This window comes from Mus musculus, chromosome 4 (genome assembly GCF_000001635.26).
Source record: "Mus musculus strain C57BL/6J chromosome 4, GRCm38.p6 C57BL/6J".
Classification (NCBI taxonomy): domain Eukaryota; kingdom Metazoa; phylum Chordata; class Mammalia; order Rodentia; family Muridae; genus Mus; species Mus musculus.
In genome coordinates, this window is record NC_000070.6 from 120,757,435 (window position 1) to 120,784,128 (window position 26,694).

Below are 26,694 nucleotides of genomic sequence, written 5' to 3' on the forward strand. Positions count from 1 at the left end.
TTCTCAAGTACCGAAAACAAGATTTATTGCATTTCATGCAGTCTGGAGTCCATGCAGCAACGGAGATGAGCACAATCTTTAATGTATTTAAAAAATAAAACAGTGGCCAGAGCAGTGCACAAAGTCCTGGTTCTCAAAGTCCTGGTTCTCCTGGGTCTGGAGAGAAGGGACGGGGAGGAGACCAGCTCTCTGTGGAGAATGAGTTCATGGCCCACAGGCAGGAAATGTTTCCACATCTTCTGGATTCGGAAGGTTCTGGGGAAGGGGCAGAGAAGAATGCTGGTGGAAAGGGTCTGCCCCTTTCTTTTTTTCTGAGGGCAGAACTGGCAGAGTGGAAATCCTGTACACCCTTAGGAAGGAAGAGCACAGGCCGCCCCTTAGCAGTGGTGGAGAGTGCCCAAGCCAGGAAACACACAAGAGAATTATTTCTTCAACCACACGTTTCAAGAAAAGGCCATAAATATGTTATTTAATATTCTCGTTTCATAGCATTGGACACATAGCTCAAAATATTGAAATATTGATTCCTTGGAGACAAAAATGGAAAAAAGAAAATAAAAAATATTGCATCTTTCTGTTGTAGAATCTCAGTCCCCAGGCGTGGAAAGTAGTGCACCAGTATCTTAGCCTGCAGGAGGCAATGAAGTCCCAGGTCCTCTGGTGAGGGAGGGTATGTCCCCATCGCCTGGGGCTCTATGGCAAATATCGTGTTGGGTGTCCTTGGCTTTGCCAGCTCAGGCCCTCAGTCTCCAGTCACCTGGGGGGTCTGCCCATCAGAGGGCTGATTGGCTGACTGAATAAACATGGGCTGGGCGAGGTCTTGGCCTGCAGGCATGGTGACTTGCTGGATCTGGTACAGCTGCTGCAAAAGGGTAGAGAGGAGAATGAGGTCACTCTCGGGATAGAGGCAGACAGCTCTCAGTAAGCCTCCAACTTGATGGGGTCCCAGATACCTTAACTACTACCCACTACAAAGTGTCAGAAGGAAGCGGGATGGAGTGGCAGTCTTTGTAGAGGAGGCAGACAACAAGCAGCAGGCACAGGAGGCACCAGACTGCCATGTGAGGTAGTTTAGTGGCCATCTCCTGTGTCTTTCATTTTTCTTTTTTCTCCAGTTAGCTCAAACTTGCTGTATCCTTTTCTGCTTTGGCAACTACAAGTACTAGCACCTTGTAAACCAGGATCCTCAGACCTTTCCTCCAAGGGATCTGTGCAAGGAGGTGGTCTGGTGTTAACCATTTACTATAACCAAACCTGTCAGAGCAAAGAAGACAAATTAGGGCAGCCCAGCCTCCTGGTTTTGGGGGCCCCTGAAAGAAAATACCCAAAGGACCCCTGACCTAAGAGCTTGGCACTGGTCCTGGCAGAGACCGGAGGGACCAGAAGCCAACTCTTCTCTTTCTGGGCATCAGAAAACATAAATCTGGACATATCACCCATCTCATCCTCAGTGGATCCAGAGACTATGCTGTGAGGGAAAAGCAGGTGAGCAGAGAAGGCCCCTCTTCCTTCGGTATCTAAGAGTGTTCAAGCAGTCATATGTTCCTTTATTTGAACTAATCCACATATCTAAGTGTCCTGGAATAGTAAAAAAGTAGTCCTAGAGAAGGAACCAGAAAACCGAAATTTTAGTGCTGGCTCTGTAACAATAACTGAGTGAACTCCGAAGAGGCACATCCCACCTCCAGGGCTCAGGTCACTCCCTGAAGAATGGTAATTTGAGCTGTATAACACTTAAGGTTTTGTTTGTTTGTTTGTTTCTGGCTCCCATAGCCTGCAGACGTAAAGGAGTACTACTTATTTAACAATGTTTTGTCCACTACTAGGAAGAAAGCTGTAGCCATCCAAACCCACACCGTCTGCCATCCCTGGACCCCAACTCAGGCTGGGTCCCTACCTGTCCATCTGTGAACTGGCTGAACTGCTGCTGTCCTTGCTGGACCTCTGTCTGTGTGATCTGTAGGGAAGCACGAAGAGAGAGCAGGCATGTTAGCTGAGGGTCTATCAGCTCATCACATGAAGACTGAACAGCACAAGACCTACAAAATGCTCAGAATGAGGCCTGCCACTGAGTAGGTGTTTGACAAAGGCCTGCAGAGCAAAAAAAGTCTCTCTCATTCATTCTCCTTCCACTTAGGGTTAGCAAAGATCTGGCTCCACACAGGGAGATCGGAACCACCATCTCCCCTCAAGTTAGGAGGCTCTCAGCTTTAAAGTCAGAGTTATGGCTTTGACTACAAGCCCTAATTCAGGCAGTGAAAGCAGATTACAAAATGAAGGGCAAAGTGGTGGGTGGTCCCTTCCATCCTTGGAAGGTGGGCTCCAAACCAGGCCCGTATCACCCAGATTATCTGACTGCAATATGAAACACCTAGTGAGCAGCAAGCAGCCTTGGCCCTCACAGTCCCCATGGCAAGCCATGAAGTACTTTTTTCCGACACTCGGTGTGCAGCCCTCTGGGCCAAGAGAAAGAGAGAGAGTGAGTCGTGCGCAGAAAGAAAAACATTCACCCCACACACTTTACATTTTACAGGACTTCATACTGCCACACAGAACTGCAGGATATGATGACAGCTTCTGGGAAGAGCTGGGCAAGCTGCAAAGACCAGGGTTTGTGCGTGTGTGTCTATGGAACATGCACCTTGCAGCAGCCTTTGTACCAGCTTTTGGAATTATCAGAGCTAATCTATCAGGTAAAGCTTGTTCTCTCATGTGTCCCCACAATGGCCCAAATCAGCTCCTGCAAGCCTCGCAAGGACTATAAAGACCAAGAAAGGGGCAGGTGTGAAAGGCTTGTTATTGCTTCTTATTCTAGGTCCTTCGCCTTCTGTAGGTCTATAAGCTGCTTGAGGACTGTAGGTAGTTTTGATTAATCTATTCACTACCCTAGTGCAAAGTTAGTCTTGCAGAAATGCTTTCAGGATAAATGAACAAGTCCAAGACAAACAATAATTCTCATAGATTAAGGCCAACTGAGCTTTGTGGCAAGATTGCTATCCATAGCAGCTGAAAAGTTTAATTTACCTTTAAATCATATGTATTTTATCCAGCATGAACTCAACAAACATTTATTAAACAACCACTAGGTGCCAACTTGTAAAATTATGTCATGGAGACTTTAAGTACCCACAAAGTAGCCACTTCTTGAATCTCTTCCATTCTCCCCACTTTCTGGCTTCTACTGCCCAAATTGGCCTCTGAGGAACCACAAACCCTTCTCACTTCCTTCTGCTTCCATGTCATAAAAGTAAAGGGCTTCTTGGATCTCAAGAAAAATTGTAAGAATCCTACCTACATGCTTTTAAAGAAAAGAAAAAAGAAGTAGAAAAAGGGGACAGGCTCATGGACATAACCAGTCTTGATAAGACAATCAGTATCACTGAGACCTAAGAAACTCATGGGAAGCCCAGATCCACAGGCAAGCAGGTAGCAGGGAGAGAAAGGTCCTTTAATGATTCCAGAGATGATCCTGAGCATGGATGCCTTACTTTTGGCTCATTCCTCACATTTTCCCAAATGAGATCTTTGGAGACCTGCTCTAACTCAGCTCTGTCACCACTGTCAATAGATACATCACCAGAAATGTAACTGGGCCAGACAGGTCCAGCTCTTAAACGATTGTTGCTTTTTTTGGGTCTGAGGCGAAAGGATCCATTAACAATGCAGCCCCTTCACCACTGTCCCCCATCATCTGCAATTGATGACCATGGCCCTCAGGCCTGAGGCCTGGAGTAAGTAGCCCCCTTCGCGCACTTATGATTCAGCTTTCAAGATGGCAAGGCAGGGAGGACATGAGGGGTGTGGGGTTCCTCTGGCTGAGCCTGTCTATGGAGGTAAAGTAAATATGCTTCCCCAAGGGCACAAGAACATCAGAACCTAGCTGTCACTGGGACCTAGGATGGAACACGGACTGGCAACTGGTTTCCTCCAGCTTGATGTGTACACGCTTATACTAGGGTTCTTCCTGATATTCTTGAGACCTCTCTGTCTGTTCCTTTGTCCCTCAAGAGCAAGATGGTAAGAAACACACTGTGAATCCAACTGTCCAGACAATTCCATCTGCCCCTAGATAAGGGGCAGAGATAAAGGTTTGGGGTAAATGGTTCTTGCTGAAGGACAGTGTGATGAGAGTACAAGAAGTTGGCTGGCTAATGTTTGCCTCCCACTCAAGTCCATGTGTCCAGTGTACATACCTGTTGGGCATTGGTAGCAAGTGTCTGGATCTGTCCTTGGACAACTTGGGTGCCTGATACAGGCTGGGCTAATCGGATATATTGCAGCTGGCCAGCATTCAGCTGCACCTAGGATGGGGCAGAGATAGAGACCACAGGGGATGAGCACAGTCTCATACACACACACTTCCCATGACCAGATTTAGGGACTGAACACACCCTGCAAGTCTCTCATAGAAGCCTACCCTGAAAAAAAAAAGTCCTTTTAAACACAGGCCAAAACAACAAAGCACCACCTACCCACACACATAGAAAAGAGCATGTCCTAATATGGCTGCACACCCATCCTCTGCTGGCACGTGGCTATTTGATCAGAGCTTATCTGAGGCTTTCCTGAGACTGTCTGACACTTCAGACTGAGCTTTAAGTGCAGCCCTCCCCTACCACCTCCATACACTTTGAACAGTTCCAAGGTTTGCCAGGCACCCAAAACAGATGGCTGTCAATTCAAGCCATTCAGCATATCTTGGAGGAAAAGCCTGGCCTGCTTTACTATCTCTGACCCCAAGATCCAGGACCAATCAGGAGGGAGTTGGGGGTAGTGGTGGTCTGGGGACTTTGAAGATCCTTGATATTCAGCACTAGCTTCTGGCCAAATACTCCCCAGGGGAAGCAAAGCCAGTAAAACTCTCACAGAAAACTCCACTATGGGAAAGCAAAGCTACAAAACTGTCCTTGGAGTTCTTCATGCTTACAATGGGACTTCCAATAACCAGTAATACAGCAGCCTGCACTTAATTGTGTACTGAAAAGCCTTAACTCAGACTCCTAGAATTCCACTCTGCCATGAATGTACTGTCACTTGGAGCTGGGGTAAAGGGAGGAGGAATGAGACAGCTGCACTGAGATCTGTGGGTCAGCAGAGATAAAGGGTAGTGGGGTGGGGGTTGGGGTTGGGGAAGACAGTAGTTGTGCATGCCCACAACTCAGGGGCTGCAAGTTTTTGAGAATATATGCTAATTTGGTCTGTCTGTATCTAGGGGTCAGAAAGCACCTTCCTGGTTGTTCAGCTTGCTTGTACTGCAAACAAGAATTTCCCCAGGCACACAGCATCACACTGTTATACTGGCACAAGCTTCTTCCTGGCTTTCAAAAGCTAACTTCATCCCAGGAACTTTACTTCTATGAGGAAAATGCTGACAGGAGAAAGCTGCGCCCTACATGCAGTGCTGCATCGCTACATCAAATGCTTCACTGAAATGCTGGCTTCAAAGCATTTGAGCCATCAAGAAAAATGGAAGTTCTTTAAAAACAAAACACCACCACCAGCACACACACACACACACACACACACACACACACACACACACACACACACACACACACACACACACACTCATATATTCATATATCCATCCATCCATCGCTGGCTGGCTCTGAACTTACTACCTAGACAAGACTGACCTTGAAGTTCTGATTCTCCTGCCTCTACCTCCCAAGTGCTGGGATTACAAGCATACAGTTTATACAGTGACAGGGATCAAACTAAGGGCTTTTTGCATGCTAGGCAAGCACTCTACTGACAGTGCTGTATCCCTAGCCCATAAGCCATTATTCTTCTCCTCTTTTCTTCTTTCTTTTCTTCTTCTTCCTTCTTTTCTTCTTCCTTCCTTCTCCTCCTCCTCTTCTTTTAAAAAAGATTTATTTATGCATGTGCTGTCTTCAGACACACCAGAAGAGGGCAGCGGATTCCATTACAGATGGAATTCCATTACAGTCCTCCCACCAAGTGCTTGCTGGGAATTGAACTCAGGATCTCTGAAAGAGCAGTTAGTGCTCTTAACCGCTGAGCCATCTCTCCAGCCCCATAACTTATATTCTTGGTGAACAACTATTGGCTTGAGGCAAGATAGAGGAGACACAGAATTTAAACCTGTTAAACATCTGGTTCAATGGAAATACATACAGCTACTGGCAAGTTGTGCCTGAATTCCTTTCCAAATCTGTACTGCAATTTCCTGTTGCTATCAAGTCATTTCTGTGGATGAAAGTGGTTTGGGAATCTGGAAGGCCAGGCAAGAATCCTAGGGTGAAAAACTAAAGTCTTATCCCAAGTTTAGGTAAGGCTCCTAACAATCACAGAGATGACACCTGTAGCAGCTCCTAGGGTTGCCAAGTGGCTCTACTCTGAAACAGGTGAGCAGCTTTGCTCTTAGGCTTGAGAGACCTAGAGTTGCCCAGTGCCTCAGTCCTTCAAGACATAGTGGGTCTACTGTTCCTCATGGGTCTGTTGCCCAAGTTCCTCAACAAACAAGCCTCTTCTCTAGCTTTTATGAGGGAATTAAAGGGTCTGTGTTCTAGGTCACCACTATTATAGACAATGCTGAGCAGCCTCAAGAGTCTGGAAATGCCAGCTTTTGAGAAGATGTCCTGAGAGCAGTGAAGATGAAGTGCTGAATTTTGTAACACATTTTCTGACCAATACTTTGTTTCTCAGAGGGATAAAATTACTACTCCAAGATGGGGGAGCTCAGGCTTAAATGATCTTACTTTGGTTCATACAAACCACATAAGTCAGACTATGGTGGCACACGCCTTTATTTCCAGCTATCAGAAAGCAGAGACAGGTGGATCTTTGAGGCCAGCTTGGTCTACAGAGAGTTCCAGGATAGCCAGAGCTATACAGAGAAACTCTGTCTTTGAAAACAAACAAACAACAACACATACAAAAAGAGAACCATTTAAAAGGAATGTCTTAGAATTGGTGGCTAAAATAGTGACAAAATGTAAAACCCAAATACCTGGAACTACTCGTATGTTTTGTATGAGACAAAGGGTGTTCTTTGGGCTTTGTTCCAGAAAAGTGGCAAAGCAAGTTCAAGTGGATTCCTATCAGCCTACATTTCATGAAGGACTGCTCTACTCCTCATTTTGATCACTTGTTGCTTCTTGCATGCCTAGAGTTGCTGTTGTGATAACTAAAAGAACAGGGGCTTTTTAAGTAAAGGAATGAGTAAGTTAAATGGAAGCCAAAAATATACTTTGCTCCTCTGGGAACCAACTAAAGAATATGTAACAAGTGTTATTTATGGCCATCCTTACATACCCCTCTTATTCTCTTCTAATCAAAAGATAGGTCTGGGGGTGATGAAATGTCACCTGTTGCCAAGCCTGATGACCTGAGTTCAGTCTCCAGGACCCATGTGGTAGAAAAAGTTGTGGTACTCAAATTCCCTGACAAAATATATACTGAAGCTTTTAGCTGACATTAAACCACTTGTATAGATGAAAGTGCCTTGGAAAATCTCATTACATAATGTTGTACTGATTTCTATACACATACAAAAAAGCAAACCTACTCATGCACAAACAAATAAATGCAGTAGCAGAGGTGGTGGTGGTGGTAATAGGCAAGAGCTACAGCTAGCACCGTTTCTCTGAGTAGGTGCAGGAGGGGAACAGAGGGGAGCTCCAGCACAAGTAAGGCAGAACCTGGACTGAAGCAGAGTAGAAAGGAAACAGCGAATAAAGCTGGGTGTGTAATGGGAATACTGACACCATGAACTGAAGAAACCCATCCGGCTGGGGACAGTGAAGACAGGCTTACCGGGATCTGCTGGATCTCTCCTGTGTTGGTAATGATCTGCTGCATCACCTGCATGGTCTGTCCAGTGCCACTCTGGGTCTGCTGGGCCTGACCCTGAGGTTGGGCCTGTACAATCTGCACCTGCTGACCTTCTCCAACCTGCATGGTCACGGGTGTGGTCTAGAAGGAAGAGCCAAGAGAAAGCTGTTTGAGCTCTGGCTGGGAGCCTGCAGTAGTAAACTGGAAGCTCACACACTCCATTACTGCCTAAATTTGTCACCCTCTTAACATGCAGCCCAATGGTTGTACAACACAGCTAGAGTTAAGTCTGAAAAAGAAACAAGAAAGCCAAACCAAGTTTTAGGTTCACAGTGCAGAATATCTAAGCTTAAATGTTGCAACTCCATAGTCCTTCTGTGATGGCAGAGTGCATATAAAATAGGGAAGAAAAAAAAAAAATCAAAGCAATCATGACAACTGACAGAAACAGACCCATGTCAAATTAGGGGAAGGCGAATCTAGAGGACACCAGGAAACATGAAGTGGAGCCTATGTGAATGCACTATATTTAGGGTCCTAGACTGTATTGTAGGCATGAAAAACAATGAAAGGCAAACAAAGCACAAAGGCTCATCTCTCAGGCTAGGCCTAGCGCATGTGGGCTCTCATCCACTCAAGCAGCAGAGTGAACCTGGCCCAGCTTAGCCAGACAGTTGCTACAGATTATAGCAGAGCTCCCCACAGGGGTGAAAACATCAGATGCTGACAACTCAACAAAGCCTACCCTCATTCAGCAGCACCCAGCAACGCAATAGCTTGAATAGTCAAGAATGAAGAGTCCAGATTTAAGACATTTGTGCCTTATGTTCATGACTTGTACTTAGCAGCTTTATCACTATGAAGCAGACTCTAAATCCCAAGACCTTAGCCCCTAATGTAGCTTTGTTTAAAAGGTTTTTAGAGACAGGGTTTCCTGTGTAGCTTTCGATATCCTGGAACTCACTTTGTAGACCAGGCTGATCTCAAACTCATAACAGATCTACCTGCCTCTGCCTCCCAAGCTCTGGGATGAAAGGTATTCGCCAACACTGCCCAGCTTCTTAGATGTGACTTTTACAGAGAAATGAACGCAGTGTATCTGACCTGTCTAAAAATGGGAATGATGGGAGATTGGTGGAGTACCTGTACCTGTAGTCTCATCCCACATCAGACATGATCTTCCCTGCTCTGAGCTAACAACCCTGACAACCAGATGATAGGGAGAGTCTCAAAGTATCATAGACTTCAAATGATGTTGCTGTTCTAATGTTAATTCTTGATTGCACAGGTGCCCCAGATGTAGTAACTTGGTAACTAAAACTAGGGTGGGGGAAGGGTGTGTGTGTGTGTGTGTGTGTGTGTGTGTCATAGAAACTAGAGAAGAGATTTAAGAGATTACTCAGTAGGAAAGAATGACTGGAAGAGGAGAGACAGCATTCTCAGTATAAGTCTCCTTGGTAGGTTGGACAACAGCAAATAAATAATCTCTTCCACCTGTGTAGCATGATGCTACATCTATTCCTGACCTCCAGAAGGGAGTTCCCAACAAAAAACAAAAAACACAGAATTCACTTCAGCACACTTCCTTCCAACTTTATTATAATGTATATCCTACCTTAGGAAAGATACCTGCACTTAAAATGAAACAACCTTCACTACTCACTCACTATGGGTCTAGGGAGGTGTGACCTAGCCCCTGGCTACCCTAAACCTAAAGCAGGACAGCAATACAACTTCATCAACCTCACAAGCTTTCTCAGCTCCAAGCCCAGCAGGTCTCAGCTGGCAAGGAAGACAGATGAAATCTTTGCTGACCAAAACCAAGCATGCTGCCAACCCATCACTGTACTCCACCAACCCAATTTTTGAGAGTATTTCCAAGGTATTCTAAATTGTTTCAAGAAAATGAGGACTTGTATTAGCATGGAAGCTGCTAAATCACCCATAGTGTGCCCTGCTGTAAGCCCAACAGCCATGGACTTCTTGGGTCAATCAGTCAATCAGGGCCAGTCCTTGGCAGCCTCTCTTTAAGTTCACTCAGTAAAGGGACAAAGCCTTTGGCAGGTAAAGATTTCTCACTGCAGAGGCACAGGGCATTAGGGTGCAGTGAATCCTGAGACAAGGACTGGGCCATAATCAGTTTTGAACCTTGTTTGCCTAGTAGTGTCCGACAGAGAGAGTACTCAATATACTTCTATTTTATGAGTAAATGAACAAGAAATAAATCCTAAAGTCAAAAAAAAAAATTAAATCCATCCCACCCCAAACAAACTTAGTTCTTCACTAGAAATATACAAGACTCTCTAGGATATGTTTCCTAGACTTGCCTAGATAGCTCTCATACTAATTAAATTCACATCATTTCCTTTGCCGTTTCTCACTTTTCTGTCTGCTTGCTCTACTTGCTTGTTTTGAAACAGAATTTCATACAGCTGAGTCTTGTCTCAAACTCTTGATTCTCCCCCCATCCCCCTTCCAGTGTGCTGGAATTATACACGTATGCCACCATGCCCAGCTATTTCTCATTTCTAAGCGGCTGGCTGTGCTGGAGCTTTTGAGTAGCAACACCATGCTTTCCCAAAGTATTAACACTTCCAGTGATCCCTCTAAAAGTTACATTATTCTTTTCAGGAGCCTCTAACCACCTTTTCTCCCACCAATTTCTCATATCTTTGTCAGATACTCTTTTGATAACACTCTGTATATAATTCTAAGGCTGACTTAGTTTTACTCATCCCACGTGATGATATAACCTTTAAAAATATTTGTATTCCCAACTAAGACTACTGTGAATTCCTTGAAAATCAGGATTTTTTTATCCATGCTTATGTCCCCAATACCTAGCATAAGACTTTACTCACAGAGGATGCTCACTGATGAATAAATAAAGTAATGACTGACAGAATTGGGATTCAGAGCTCACAGTACTGAGTCCTCTGCAGCCTCTCATGACTCCCAACGGATGGTACTGCTCTCAACAGTACTATGGGGGAGAAAAAAAAATCCTCTGATTACTATTGTCAAAGGAAAAGGTCACCTGACACAAATACAGTAGGACAGAGACCTGCCAGAAAGGAGAGGTATGCAAGCTAGCAATAGTACTGCTCTCCCTTTAACAACAAATTCCAGTCCTGGCATAGACAAGTAGCAGGTATGGAGTCCACTGAAAAGATCTTTTACAGACATCCCACTACTGTTCATGGGTGCATTAGTGAAAATTTTTTTCCTTCTAATATATCTGGGCTCATAGGGATCCTGGAGAACATCTTGTCCACTGCACTTTCCTTATCTGACCTAAGAGGAAAACAGGGTCCAGAGAGATTAGGGTGATACTTTGCCTCTGTGACTTAATGTGGGGGAAGCTCAGGTTTCCAGACATCAAATGCAGCACTCTGTAAGGATGTGATGGCCTCTCTCTGTACTGGTCACACTTGCCCCACCCAAACCTAAGAGACACTGTGTTACTAGGTGGGTACTCCCTGCCACTCACAGACCTGACCCTGCTGAGGCTGTGCAATGATGATCTGTCCAGGCTGGATGGTGGTCGTAGAACTGGTGGTCTGCTGGCCTTGCTGCTGTCCCTGGACCTGGACAGCAGTGGGCTGCTGAGCCAGCGTGAAGTAGTACTGGACAGGCTCCGCAGGAGTCACAGACTGGCGTACCTCCTCCTGTGGGGTGGAAGGAGAAGCAGGTAAGGGGAAAAAAACCGACTCAGCAACCGCCACAGTGAATTTCCACTCTTCCCTGAAACAGGCTATGTGCAGTTGCCTGCCGAATGCTGAGCTCTCCACATTTGCAGTCAAAGGAGAAGTGGAATTTGGAGACCAGTTGTGCTAAATCAAACTAAAAATAACAGTTTCTATAGGCTTCACAGAACATACAGCCAATTTTCTGAAGTCCCGAGTAATCATCCATTGTGTGATGAGTTGCAAACAGGCAAATAATTACCATAAGCAACAACCATGCACCAGCAGAGCTTGTCAGTAGATTCTGTCAAAGCCTGCGATGGAAGATGCTACCCAAACTTAATATCCCCAAGTCCCAGAAGGGATCTATCAGGGAGAGAGGAAACAGCTTTTCCTAGGCTTTTCCAGCTTTTTTTTCACAACACACTGAGAGCTCTATGTTCATCACTGATGTGTCTACCCCAGCAGAGCATCTAAGTCTAGTTGTACTTAGCCACAGAAGTGCAACCCAGGGGACCTGATGATAGCTCTCCGCTGGGGCGCTGCTTTGGCTGACTAGGGAGGCAGCATTCTGTCCGATCTGTCGGGTGAAGAGATTGTTCTTCAGCTGACGTTTTCCATGGCAGAAGGAGTAAACAACCCTCTCCCAGCCACCTTGAGCTCACAGCTGAGAGTGTAGGATGTTTACACACACTACAACATGGTTACAGCCCAGGGGTTGGTAGGTCTCTGACCACCTAGAGATCAGCGTCTCATCCCGAGTGACCTGTGACACATAGTGTCCCCGTCCAGGACAACAAATATATTCGACCACATGGGCTGAGTAAGAATATTAGCTAATTTTATTCACTTCCTTATTCAGAGCTTTCCCTGTCAGGTTTCAAAAACGAGATACTTCTCAAGGTACTGAGACCTTCTCACCTGCTCAATGCTCTCTAAAGTGCACTTCCATGACACTGTCATGGACACTTATTGCAAGATTTTGTACTTGCATGACAAACTGTCAGTTCTGCTCAGATGTAAGTACTACTGCCTCTCACTTGCTTGCTTGCTAGCTACTGTCCCTGGTAGTTCCATACAGGTACTGGTATATACTACCTGACTGATGAGTCTACTTATCAGACAAAGAGAAAGCTGGAGAGAGAGAAGTACTTTTCTGAATGCATACTGACTGCAGTATTAATTCTTCTAAACTGAACAGCTATAACCAATAACTCTACAAAAGAGTACCTCAGATCTGTGACCAAGTGTGTGGGAAAAGTTGTCCTTGTAGTACCAGGCTAAGTGCCTGCCTGTTAATCCTGTAACTGGGATCATGAATAACTAGCCTCTGAGACATTTCAATCGCAACATAACAAGGTTCCCCAATGGTCATCAACCCAGAACACAAAACTGTTCCTAACGTTCTGGTTATCCAAGCAAGTCTTTAAGCATAAGCTGACCTTCTGCGATAATGTAGTCTATGCTTCAAACCCACAGTTTCAGTCCTCAACCTTCAGCAGAGGTAAAAAAAATATATATATAGAGCTCCTTTTATTTTCTCAACTTCAAGTCAAAGCCAGGTCCATTTCAATTTTGGTTTCTTTTCCATTTTAAGCAAAAGTCAGCTGGCAACCATGTCTTGGCAGGGATACATACCAATACTCCTTTAGACCACAAAACTGAGGTCAACTGCTCTTTCCAAAGCTGTGGAAATAAGTTCAGTGTCTATTTTTCCCCTCACTGAGATCTCCCCTTCCTATTTTAGAAATAGGAAGGCCGGACTTAACAGTGGAAACACTCTTAGCTTATGAGAGTATTAAGAACTGAGAACACAGAGCAGCTGGGGACACGGTCCCTTCCTGCCTTTGACCTGTGATCAGCTCTAGGTGTCCATAATTACAACACTGAACAAGGGTTTTGTTTTGTTTTTCCAAGATAAAAAGCAAATTCTTTAAATACTTCTGCCAGAACCCAAAATAGTGCTTTAGCAAAAGCTCTCAGGCAGGCAGGTAGCCTCTCCCATGTTTTCTACTGCATCCTCTCAGGTAATAATGACTTAGACAGTTTCTAGAACACTGTTGTCAGGACAAGCATGGCTATTTTCAAATTGCTGTGATGGAAGGAGGCACAAGTAAGGTTCTTCTGCTTTATGAAGCACTCATTCTGCAAATGGAGATCAAGCCAGCAGGAAATGATGATGCTTGATTTAAAGAAATGGGTGAAAAGATAATGACATTTCAATGAGCAAGGAACTTTCAACTCATAGCTTAGTCGGGGAGAAGTCAACCCTCAACTACCATCTACTTGCAGACAATCTACTTACTTCCATGGCAAAAAAGAGAGAGGGAGACTCCAAATCATCTCTGAGAAGCCTCATAATCCAGTGTCTCCCTTTCCAGATGGATCAGCACCAAGCCCTAGGAAAACACCTGACCGAATAGGTCAGTACAGAAAGGTACCTGCTCCATGCTAACACTCAGTACAGAAGGGTACCTGCTCCACACTAACAGTGGCTTCTCCAGTGCTGAGACTGAAAAACAGTGACAGTGAACAAACAGTATCACAGCACAGGGTCATCACTACACTGATGAGCAGCCAGCTCCAGACTAGGGGAAAAAATACATTTGCTTTAGTGGCAGGGTGAACTGCTGCCTCCTTCAGAGGGTGTGTTTTGGAGAGTAGGCACTTTTAAAGGACTTTAGGAGGTGCCAGCCAATTTGGAGCTTGGGAAAACTTCATGTCTACAGAGAATTAAAAAATGCTATCTTAGAATTTCAGGCCAGCTTTCAGCAATCTCAACCTTTTAAATGCCAGGCAGCAGCTGTCCTGAATAGGATGCCAATCAATAGCTCAAACACCTACAAAGAACTAAAACCAGGCAGCTAAAGGAGTGTTCTTGCTGTATACCTTTTAAAGGGAGATGGACTAAGTATAGTGGTCCATGCCTTGAATCCCAGCACTCAGGAGGCAGAAGCAGATAGATCTCTCCGAGTTCCAGAACAACCTGGTCTACACAGTCTAGTCTAGCCAGGGATACACAGGGAGAGCCTATCTCAAAAATCCAAACCAAACCAAAGAACAAAAGAGGGAGATGGGGTAGACCACCAGCAAATCTAACACCCTGACAGACCCAGAAGAACAAACAACTTTGGAGGAAGGTATAGGTCAGCAGCTCTCAACCTGTGGGTTGTGACCCCTTTGTGGGATGGAAAGATCCTTTCACATGGATCACCTAAGACTACTGAAAAACAGATAGTTGCATTAAAATTCATAACAGTAGCAAATTACAGTTATGAAATAGCAATGAAAAAAATTTTATTGTTGGGAGGTTATTACAACATGAGGAACTGTATTAAATGGTGCAGCATTAGGAAGGCTGAGAACCACTGGTATAGGATAATAACTTTCTCTTTAGTCATCTATTCAGCAGGCAGCCCATAGTGAACAATCAGTACAATAAGAGCAATGCCTGACTGCATCACAGATCTTACCACCTTGTCTTTAAAGGAAACTCCTGGTGGATACATGGGAGCAAAAATCCAATAAGGAAAACAGGCTCATGGTATTATCAGCTCCAAACGAAGAGAGACAGTCTGAGTTCTTGTGACTTCTCAGAGAGAAAGGAAGTAACCCAAGAAAAGGAGACAAGTTCATGGGCACAAACCTGCAATGTCTCAAAGCCGATGAGCGCAGCCGGGGACGACTGTGGCAGCCTGCCGCTGTAAACATCCGACTGAAAGCTCCTCTCAACACCTTACAGCTTCCAGTCAAGGATGTTTACAGTAGCAAAGACTGCCCAGAAAAATAAAGAGCTTCAGTGAGGCACAACCTGCTCCCATAAGGAGGTGACCCAGGGCTTGCTAACCCAAAAACCCTCATGCAGGGTCAGAATTAATGTCAATTAGGATGCCCACTTCTCCAACAGGTTTTCTGACTGGTTATTTGTACAGGTCAACATGGGGAGAATGGTTGTCATTAAATGACTCTAAACAGTATACTACAAAATAATTAGTTAAAAACACTTATATTTTATGAACAAAAATAAAACAAGCAGGACATGGTATGGCTTTACTTCTCTGAGGCATATTACACTAAACCTAGTGAATCATGCAAACTGCGTGCCTGAAACAATGAGCTCTATAGGACTGGGGTCTATCACAATCACAACTAAGTTATATGCACCCAAGTGCTGAACAAAACAAATGGTGTGATCTTTGGAGATGAACAGGCAGAAGAAGGGCAGACACTTAGTTCTTGTAATTAAAAAGAAAAATGTAAATGGTGGTTCTAAAACTTCACTGGACACCAAAGCATCTAGGGAACTTTAATTATTGATTCCTGGGGTCATGGGGTCATAGGTTCTGACTCAGTGGATGATGGGTAGAGTCATCACACTACAGAGACACAGCATAGAGTAAGAAAATAAAAGCCACTGGCTCCAATCTGATCACTATGCACAAAGAGGTTGTTTCTTAGAATCTGAAAACTGACTGGCTGAAAAAGCTTTTATTTTAGATGAAGAAATCCTGAACTGAGCTTCACCCCACTATCTGTGACTAGTCTTTTTAACTTTGTTCTCTCACTGCAACCCCACCCCAGAGGCACTGAGTTAAAAGTACCCATAAATGAGTAGAAGGAGATGCTGAGGATGATCTGGACTACGGAAGAGAACCACAAACAAGAAATGCTTTGGGTGGGAGGGAGGGAGGAGCTCCGGAGAGCATCTTGCCCAGGCCCTGGAGGTGGCAGCTGAGCAAATCCTCCCAGCTCACCTGGCGCTTTGGAGGTTTCAGTTCATCTCTTGGAACAATATCGATGAGAAAGTCGAACTGATCAAATTTTGTAATTGCCATGGCAATATCATTCCTCTGTAACAAAGAAAAACAAAGTTAAAAACTGGCCTAGGAAGAATCTAGTTCTTTTGGCTGTTATCCTTCAAGTAAAAGGACATGATCCTCTCCTATCCCCTAGTCCCAGTGTCTGGGATTAAACCTAGAGCTTTACACAAGCTAGACAGGTATTCTACCATTGAGCTATGCCCCAGCCCAAGGAGATGACTTTTAGACTGTACTAAAAATCTCTAGGTTTGTCTAGAGCTAAAAATAAGAACAGCTCAATTTATATCAGACTTGCTGGACAGAAATCAACGAAAGAGATACACATATCTCGTGCTCTAGGCCAGGACATCTGAGCCCTACTCACCACTATTTCTGCTTGTTCTGGTTTCAAAGCTTCCATAAAGTTGTAAAACCACCATCCTCTGGCTAATTCAGGACAAAGCCAGCAGTCTCAACTGGCATTCTGTGGTCCACAAGGTCAGCCCATCATTCACTTGTATGATCTTTTTAAAGGCCCTAAGCACTGTTTGTTGTTGTTGTTGTTGTTTTTCTTTTTACAGGCACTTATAATCCAGTCGCTTGATTTTTATGTTACCTATGGGTTTTAGTTTAGAAATCAAAACTGCACTGCTTAATGAATAGTTTAATCCGAATTTGAGCCTGAATACTCAAGCCTGAATTTACTATAGGTAGGTAGTGAACACAGAGCTGAAAAGAATGTCACAAGTGGACTTTCTCTTCAAGTCTGATATTATTCCCCTTCCTTTGAATAATAAAAATCAACACTTTTTCTCCCATATGATTTGTGTACTTTATTGAAAGTTTTAAGGTTAAAAAAACAAAAACAAAACCACTAAGCTCAAGTGAGTGATATAGTTAAGTATATATGGGAAAGTAATTTTTGAAATGTATTTAAAAATAGATCACTTTATGGCTGAAGTGAGAGGTATGATAAATTTGTTTTTCTTACTTTATTTATTTATTCATTCATTCATTCATTCATTCATTCATTTCCCCCCTTCCCTTCTTCCTCTTGCTCCTGGGCCCCACTTGCTCCCGGGACCCACTCACTCCAGTCCATAGGTTTTTTTGTTGTTTTTGTTTTTTGTTTTTTAAAAGTATTATTATCTGTTTCTCATTATGGATGGTTGTGAGCCACCATGTGGTTGTTGGGATTTGAACTCAACATCCAGAAGAGCAGTCAGTGCTCTTAACTGCTGAGCCATCTCACCAGCCCAATTTGTTTGTTTTTCAAGACATGGTTTCTCTGTATAGCCCTGGTTAGTTATCCTGTGGCCTGCTAAAGTAAAACTTTAACAGCAGAATTTGGGGAAAAACTAAACAGGTACGTACTATAAATCCTTGACAATAGCATAACAAGGAAAAGCAAACAAACTCAAAAACTCCTCAGCAACCTCTCGATCCCACATCTGAAGCAAAGGGCCAAAAGGAGTCATGGAAATGTTCTGTTTTTTCCTTCCCTAGTATCTGTCATGGTCCCAAGCCACTGAAATGCAAATCTCCAATCCACCCTTCTTGCCAACTACCAACTTCATAATAAACCCTCCTAACGAAGAAGGGCATTATCTTACAGTCTGCCAGAACTCATCTAAGATGAACACACTAGTATAGCCTTCTTGATAATGACACCTATTCATGCTAACTAAACAGCTCCCTAAGAATGAAATGAAGGAAAAAAATAAAGTACCTCCAAACACACACAAAGGCAAACATTTCAATTCACTTAAATTGATCTTTTCTACCCTTCTTATAGCTCAGGTTAGCCCTGAATTTGGGGGGGGGGAGGGGGAGAGGGAGAAGAAGAGAGAGAGAGAATATGCCAAGGATGACCTTGTACTCCAGAACCTGCTTTCACTTCCCAAGTATGTATCTGTTAGTTTGATGTTTCGTTTTGTTTTGAGACAGGGTTTCTCTGTGTAGCCCTGGCTGTCCTGGAACTCACTCTGTAGACCAGGCTGGCCTCAAACTCAGAGTTCCTTGTGTCTCAGGAATGCTGGGATTAAAGGTGTACACTATCACTCCCACTTTATTGTGCCTTCCTTAATATTTTACTGAGTTACTCATTTCAGTGAAATACAGAAATTTAACACTAACCCTACAGCTGAGGAAGCACTGATCATTATCACTGGAGGTAGTGCTTTAATATACACTAGACAATTTTCTCTAAGATCTTTACTAGATTTTAGTTTTATTGTATTATATGGAGCAGGAGTCTTTACAGCCTAAATCCTGATCCATTTCATGATATAACAGAATTCGTTTATATATTTCTTTTTTGTTTGGTTGGTTGGTTTTTCGAGACAGGGTTTCTCTGTATAGCCCTGGCTGTCCCGGAACTCACTTTGTAGACCAGGCTGGCCTCGAACTCAGAAATCCGCCTGCCTCTGCCTCCCGAGTGCTGGGATTAAAGGCGTACACCACCAGTTTATATATTTCTGATGGGTTGCTGAGTTGTTCCCAGTTTTGAGCTATTACAAATAAGGTTGTTATAAATACAACATACAAATGAGTAAGTAAGAATGTTGCATTTCTTCTGAATGCAAACCTAGGGAATGGCCAAGTTAGAGTAAATATGTGTTTAACTCTTGCAAATTGTTAAGTAGGTTTTCAAAAGTGATTACACCACCGTACATTCTAACCAGCATTCATTTTTAGATACCTTCTACACCTATACTGGCCTAATCAATTCTGGTTGATTAGAACAGTATTCACTGTGGGTTTTAGCTCTTACTCACAGATGACTAGTGATGCTGCACACAGGCTTAATGGCCATTACCTTTAAAACCCTTTGTATTAATTATAGAGGGGACACAGTAAGATTAGGCATGCTATGGTATGAGTGTAGTGATCAGCAGCTTTGCTCTTTTCTTCCACCATGGATTGAACTAGGTTATCTCGTGTGTGTGTGTGTGTGTGTGTGTGTGTGTGTGTGTGCGCGAGTGTGCGTGCATGTGTGTGTCTGTCTGCCTGTCTGTGTGTCTAATGTACTTCACCTAGTGTCTGTCTGTCTGTCTGTCTGTGTGTCTAATGTACTTCACCTAGTGTCTGTCTGTCTGTCTGTCTGTCTGTCTGTCTGTCTGTCTGTCTGTCTGTGTCTAATGTGCTTCACCTAGCTAAGTCATTTTGCCAGGCCCTGCCATCACCTTTTAGGAGGGCTATTCAAGTACTTTCTCCATTTTACTTTTTAATCTGAATTGACCTAGACAGTAGCTTTTACAAGATTATATACCACCCACACACATGTATCATATACATACATACATACAAGATCATATGTACATATATACATATACAGGAGAGTGAGAGACAGTGTGCAGACACCATGCACTATAGTGGCTGGGCATAGTGGCACATACTTATAATCCTGGCACTCAGGAAAATCAAAAACGTCAGGCCTAGAGTTGGAGAGGGGGTTGGAGAATGTTCTGTTCTTTCAGAGGATCCAAGTTTGGTTCCTAGCACCCACTTATATATAATTCCAGCTCCAGAAGATCCAATGCCTTCTTCTGGCCTCCACAGTATGCATGTACACATGCATACAATATTTTTATTTTTTTATTTTATTTTATTTTTGGTTTTTCGAGACAGGGTTTCTCTGTGTAGCCCAGGCTATCCTGGAACTCACTTTGTAGACCAGGCTGGCCTCGAACTCAGAAATCCGCCTGCCTCTGCCTCCAGAGTGCTGGGATTAAAGGCGTGCGCCACCATGCCCGGCACAATATTTTTAAATAAGTAGGACAGGGAAGATAATTCAGGGCAGCCTGGACTACACAGAGACCCTGTCCCAAAATTAAATAAACAGTAAAGCATATAAATCTGAACTTGTGTGTGTGGTATACATACATGCATGTGTGCATGTGTGTGTGGTATACATACGTGCATGTGCATGCATAGGCCAGGAACTGATGTCAGAGTCTTCCTAAGTCTCTCTCCATCTTAATGTTTTTTTGAGACAGAGTCTTTCACAGAACATGGGACTCAATGATTTGGCTAAACTGGTTGAAAAAATGAGCTCCAGAGACCCACCTGTCTCTTTCCTATCACAGAAGCAGACTACCGTGTGTGGCTTTTTACATGGGTTCTGCAGAGGTGGACTCAGATTCTCCTGCTTACATGACAACCACTTTATCTCCTGAGACATCTCCCTGATTCATGTGGCTCTGATTTCCCTGAAATTTACTGTGTCACCCAAACATGCCTCAGACTCCCCCTGATCATCCTGATCATCCTGCTCCTGTCTACTGAGGTTGGAATTACAGGCTTATACTATCATGCCCAGATACAAATCTTAACTTCTACTTAATGTGCATCTGCACTACCTACACACAAGCATATGATTTGTGTCTGTTTTGTACACTGCTGATGTACAGGGCATATAACAGTTCCTGTCACAGTTTAGGTGTTCAGTAAACATAGAAATGAGTAGGCATATACATTTCCACTTTTGTAGGTAAAGGAAAATGAAGAACTCATTGGCTTTATTAAAAGTACTTTCAGTCCTTTGTATCTACACACCTTCCCCGCCTTTTTTGTTTGTATCTGGAAAACCTTTCTTCTAGGACAGTGGTTCTCAACCTCTATAATGCTGCAACACTTTAATATCCCCAACCAGAAAATTAATTCCACTGCTACTTTGTAACTGTGATTTTGCTGTTATGAATTGTAATGTAAAATCTGATGAAATCTCACAAAGGGGTCTTGACTCACAGGTTGAGAACTGCTGCTCTAAGGGCTAGTGCCTAGCTAATAAGAAAGAATTTTGAGAACTAGTATCATCGAGGGTTCTACAGACAATATAAATATTGACTTGCTAGGTTAAAATAAAGACAGGTGGATCTCACTGAGTTCAAGGTCAGCCTGGTCTACATAATGAGTTCTAGGCTGGCCAGAGTTACAATGGTGAGGCCCTGAATCAAACAAACAAAGAAACACAACAAAATAGTAAAGTAAAAAAGAGAACAAAAGAAAACAACTCCAAGGAAGGCAGACAAGGAACAAAAAATAAATATCTATGCAGTGAGTGAGACCTTGAATTCTTTGGGGACTGTCTTTTCACAACAGCTCTCAGTTTCCAACAGAAGTTACATCTAGAAAAAGGCAAGCACTGGATGACTTGAGCTTTGCCTCTATGGAGGTGCACCAAGTAAAGAGTGTGCTCCATCACTAAGCTGTGAAAACCTTGTGAGAACTGTAAACTAATAATCTTAGAAAGGAAATACCATCATTGTATCTACAAAGTATACCTGTGTTTCAACAGAGAAAGATCACAATTACATATCAGCTTGGCAGAGGTCCATCAGTCCAAAGCATGGGAGAAGAAAAGTTGCTTGCCCTAGTTTTACCGATGTGAGTCTGCATTACCTGAAGAGTACGACGCTTGTTATCCTCTGTGTGGATCCAGGCTCGAAGAGTCAGCTCAGTGATAAAAATCTGGGCTGCCTTAGCAAACAGCACAGGGGCTTCTGCACTGATCATCTGTAAGAGATTGTAGGCCTGCACTGTTAACCACCAGATAAAGCGTTCAAGCCAGTCAGCCTCTTGCGTTGGTGCCAACCTTTAGATAAGAACTACAAAATAAAGCGGTAGACTCTCGAGAGTCCAGAGTAAAATAAATTCCCGAGTAGGGTAAGACATAGCACCTGTCACTGCCAGGTCAAGGCATGGTGTTTACTCTTGGCTCTGATCAGTGTCTCAGACCATGCTCCTTAGACACTTGGTTTTCCTGCCCCCACCTCCCAATGCTGGGATTACACAGATACCGGTGCTTACTCTTTTTAGCCTTCCTAACAGCCTTTCAAAAAAAGTAGAATTTAAGAAAGTAAAGTGATGTTGCCATAGCTATGGAGCCAGCAGGTAGCGGAGTTTAGATCTGAATCCCAAGAAACCATTTGAGAAAAGACAATGAGCCTGGGCACCAACAGATCGGGATAAAATCTCATATTTCTCACTTTTCTGGTTTTCTTAAACTTAAAAACAAAACAAAACAAACGTTCGGTGTGACTGAGGGAAATAAGTGGGAGTAGCCAGTGTATCCAGCACAGTGCCTGACATGTACTAAGCTGTCTTAATATGTCTGACTTCAACCAAAGCTGTAAAGAGCAGCTGTAGATAGTTAAAAGATATAAGATGAGAATGGGGATCTTGGTTCTACCAACACAGGTGGTCAATTCATCTTTGTGCACACTTCTATAGCTGTGTAGTGTGTAGGCAAGGTGGCACATGCCTATAATACCACACTCAGGAGGCAGAGACAGGTAAACCAAGAGCTCTAGCCAAACCTGGGCTATATAATGAGGTGACACCTGTCTTAACAAGAAGCAAACAAACAAACTCACAGAAGCTAATAAAAGGTAAGAGCTATATGAACTGTTAGTTTCCCTAGCAAATCCAAAGACTTTACACATTTTGAGAGGTAAAGAGTCAGAACTGCTCTTCCCTAAGAATCAGAGGTAAACTTCTAGGAATAAAAAAAAAATGACCAGGGATTAACCCTTTCACAAGTACGATTTACTCATGGTTTGTTTGTTTTTAAAATGATCAAAATATCAGAAAGGTGCATGTGGTAGTTTGGAGTGAAAATGGCCTCCATAAAGCTCATATATTTAAATATGTGGTTCCCAGATAGAACTCTTTGGGAAAGATTAGAAGTGTGGCCTAATCCAGGAGGTATGTCACTGGGGGCAGGCTCTAAGGTTTCAAAGCCTGTATTATTCCAGTCTCTCTGCCTGGTGCTTGTGTTTTAAAATGTGAGCTCCATTCACTGACAACTGAAGTGGGAGTTATCCCTGAATCTGCTGCCCCCCTGTGGATCTCATTCCCTTAACTGGCCACCTTGTCTGGCCTCTGTGGGAAAGAATGCACCTAACCCTGCAATGACTTGATGTGCCAGGGCAGGGTGAATACCCAGGGAGGGCCTCACCCTTCTCCGAGGAGGGGAGTATGGTAGAGGGGCTGCAAAGGGAGAACTGGAAAAGGGGGCTGCGATCGGGATATAAAGAAAATAAATTAATTTAAAAAAAAAAGTGAGTTCCAGCAAGGAGGTTATGGCGAACACCTTTAATCCCAGTACTCAGGAGACAGAGGGAGATGGATAGCTGAATTCAAGGCCAGCCTAGTCTACACAGAGAGTTCTAAGACAAGTTAGGGCTATACAGAGAAAATTTGTCAGGGGGGAGAATAAAACAGTGAGCTCCTAGCAACTGCTTGTACCATATCTGCCTACCTGTTGCAAGCTCCCTGACTTAGTGAACATAGATTCTAACCCTCTGAAACTATAAGCCCCAATAAACCCTGTTATAAACTGCCTTAGTCACACTGTCTTATCACAACAACAGAGAAGTAACTAAGGCAATGCAGTATCATTAGAAATTTCTTGCAGCTCAGGTGGTTTGAGACTGTAGCAAGTGCTGAGAGGAAAGCAGTGCTCTGTTGAACTGATGTATGCAAATATTTACACTGTGAAGTGCAAAGAATCAGGGGTAGCACCTGATCTCAAAGCAAACACTAAGTATCTTAGAGGAAAAAAAATTCCATGATATCCCAATTTTCAAAGAAACATCATTCAATAACTAAAACGGTTTCATTTAAAGTTATTTCTACTTTAATTAAAAGCCAAATAAAAACATAAGTAACATAATATTTTTATTTCTGTTAAACCTTGAGCTATAGTTGTAGCTCTAATATGAACCTAATATAAAAATAATGTGAATTCACCTTCACATCTTCATCCAGTTTCATAATCTTCTTAATACGAGCCAGTGGGAGTTCCTGTACTCGGAAATCTTTCTGAAATGAGCAATAAGAGGCACATGAGTGTGGAGTGGGCAACAAAGTAGCTGAGCACAGGCACTGGCAGACAGACTGGGACAGATCCCAGCTCAGGAAATGCAGCAAGGAAAGAGGGACAGATAAATTAACAAAACACACGCTCTAACCAAAACTCTTCCTCAGCCCTTGCAGAGCTCCAAACTCTCAGACTGCACTCATGAAGGAAAGTCAACCACTAACAGGTTCTTTGCCTCTGCTTAGAAGAAGTTCATTTCAAGTGTCCCATCTTCCTTCCTTTTCTGGAACCAAGTTACTAATCTACAACAAGCAGATTAAAGTAAAATTTCTCCTCCAAGGCATTCCCTGTCCTGACAGTTCTTTTGAGTTTGACTGAGACAAGATCTCATTACTGGCCTCAAATTCACAGAGCTTTCCCTGACACTGCTGCAGTTCTCTATTCTGTAGGGAACCTGAAAATGAGGGTAAATTCAGCAGCTGCCTTCTAGAATCATGACTGCTACTTATTCCTTAAACAGAAATGGGATAGGGAAAATACACTACTGGGAAAATACACTGGCTAGGATTTAAGAAAGGACTTTTTTGAGTGTCACCACTCAATTTATGTACAATTTAAGCCTTACCCCCTCTTGCTTTATTCTGAAACTACTGCTATTTAAACACATGTCCAAAAGTGGATATAATTCTAGAAATAAAAAATAACCTTGAAGAAAAGACATGGTGGAGTGCTAAAATCAGCAATATATGTGCTGAAGTTAGGTATCTCATGAGTGTTCATATGGGCATGGCTCTCTAAACCCAGTATGATCACCTGGGTATCTATGTTATCATGTTATAGAAGGAGGAACTATTATTTGAATTAATAACCACAAGTAGATTTTCTTTTCTGAAACAAACAGAAAACTCTATGTGTCAAAGGCATTCTAGAAAAATATCACCAGGTTTCTCAGAATCCAGTGGCTGGTGGGGTGGGGGGAAGTGGGGGAGAGGCTTTATAGAAGAAAAAAATTAGGATAAACTATCTAAAAGATATGGTGGTGCATGGCTTTAATCCTAGCACTCAGGAGGCAGAGGCAGGTGATCTATTTGAGTTTGAGGCCAGCCTGGTCTACAGAATGAGTTGCAGTTCCAGGACAGTCAAGGCTACACAGAGAAACCCTATCTCAAGCAAGCAAACAAACAAACCAAAACACTAAATCAAACAAAAAGTACAAGAACTGGCAAACTGGCAGCATAGAGGAATACCTTCAAGGCAGAAACTCAAAAACAAAAACAAACCAAAACAAACCAAAAAAAAAAAAAAAAGAACCAAAAAACCCAAACGTCTCTCCATAGACCAACAAGCTTCCTGGCTATACTCAGCTCTACAAACTCAAATATCACCTTTTGATCTTTTTCTTTCCAAATCTGGTAACATTCTCCATGAAGCCTCTACTATAACTAACCTTGGGAGTGGTAGAAGCCGAGATATCCAGGTTATTACAATTTTACCAGGAGACAGAAGACACACTATTTCTAACACCTTGCTTCTGCTCCTCTTTCTTTAACTCATTCCTATACCCCAACCTAACCTATGACACCTATAACTACGTGAATGTGCAACCCTAGCCCTATTCTTGAGGAACTTGTGATTTGCCAAAGACAGTCATATCAAAAACATTATACAGTCTCTATCTTACACTAGGGAGTATAAAGTCCCAAGGAGACACAAAGAAGGAAATAACCAGCTGTCAAATTGGGTCTAAGAGAAAAGAAGAGTTGGGAAAAGTCCCACAGGAAAGGTAAGTTAGAAATTATGTATAAGTGATACAAAGGCGTGTGTTCTCACAGAGAGAAGTAAGAACCAATCCCACCTGCATGCAGTGTGAGAAGTATGACCTGAGAGCAAAGGATAGCAAGAGAAAGAGGGAGTTGGACTGGAGGCATGTTTTAAAATGTCTAATCACTGAAATCTATCCTTTGCCTTCTTACTAGTGTAGCACATCACACAAGATGATAATGCTACTTACTCAAAAATACCAGAGGAAAGGGATGTAACTCTCAAAGTTCTCCCTGGATACATACAGCACATGATCATAAGAGTAGCTCTCTTGCAAATGTACTGCCATTTGTCATTTAATGTCTTCTCCACAGACTTTTCTAAGATTACATAACCAAAGCCCAGAGTTGATCTCTCTCTCTCTCTCTCCCTCTCTCTCTCTCTCTGTCTCCCCCACACACACACCCCCTCCCAAATCTAAAAGCCTTTCTAGCCCACCTTGGCAGTCTGTAATCCCAGTTTTTTCTAAATGTCAATATAAAACTATCTTCTAAATATTTACATTAATACACAAATATTAATTCTGCTTTCAGCCTTGATCAGAGAAGCTCTTTATACAGTGGGTAATTTGTACTCAGTCAAGTGCTGAAAATAATTGACTGATGAGTATCTCTCCCTCAATGAGACATTTTATTGATCCTTCAAAGACTCGGGGAAACTATGGTAACAGGGTTAAGAAGAATGTAAGAGCTCAAGGACTAGGAGTAATGCTGTGGAAAGCTGCCTTCTGGATGACATGGCTGCTGAACTCATCAACTGACAGCAC

At 43.1% G+C, this 26,694-nt stretch overlaps 1 protein-coding gene and 3 non-coding genes across 16 annotated transcripts in view; 1 reads left to right on the forward strand and 3 right to left on the reverse strand.

Moving 5' to 3' along the window:
- The window catches only part of Nfyc (nuclear transcription factor-Y gamma), a 74,145-nt gene continuing 47,451 nt past the window's right edge, over nucleotides 1-26,694 (reverse strand). For 5 of the 13 annotated variants that reach the window (NM_001048168.2, NM_008692.4, NM_001357194.1 and 2 more), the window contains exons 3-10: nucleotides 24,038-24,109; nucleotides 21,686-21,799; nucleotides 16,238-16,333; nucleotides 11,292-11,465; nucleotides 7,780-7,938; nucleotides 4,194-4,301; nucleotides 1,898-1,957; nucleotides 1-862 (exon numbers count right to left, since the gene is read on the reverse strand). In NM_001048168.2, coding sequence (NP_001041633.1) covers nucleotides 743-862; nucleotides 1,898-1,957; nucleotides 4,194-4,301; nucleotides 7,780-7,938; nucleotides 11,292-11,465; nucleotides 16,238-16,333; nucleotides 21,686-21,799; nucleotides 24,038-24,109 — 903 coding nt within the window. In that variant the 3' untranslated portion in view covers nucleotides 1-742. Of the gene's footprint in view, nucleotides 863-1,897; nucleotides 1,958-4,193; nucleotides 4,302-7,779; nucleotides 7,939-10,658; nucleotides 10,781-11,291; nucleotides 11,466-16,237; nucleotides 16,334-21,685; nucleotides 21,800-24,037; nucleotides 24,110-26,694 lie in introns of all 13 variants that reach the window. The other 8 variants (XR_003954890.1, XR_003954891.1, XM_006502851.4 and 5 more) reach the window with 6 other exon arrangements.
- Nucleotides 12,100-12,188, reverse strand: Mir30c-1 (microRNA 30c-1). The gene has a single exon (NR_029716.1). It is a non-coding gene; the product is annotated as a microRNA 30c-1 (primary transcript).
- Mir30e (microRNA 30e) lies at nucleotides 15,172-15,263 on the reverse strand. The gene has a single exon (NR_029602.1). It is a non-coding gene; the product is annotated as a microRNA 30e (primary transcript).
- Mir30f (microRNA 30f) lies at nucleotides 15,172-15,263 on the forward strand. The gene has a single exon (NR_105851.1). It is a non-coding gene; the product is annotated as a microRNA 30f (primary transcript).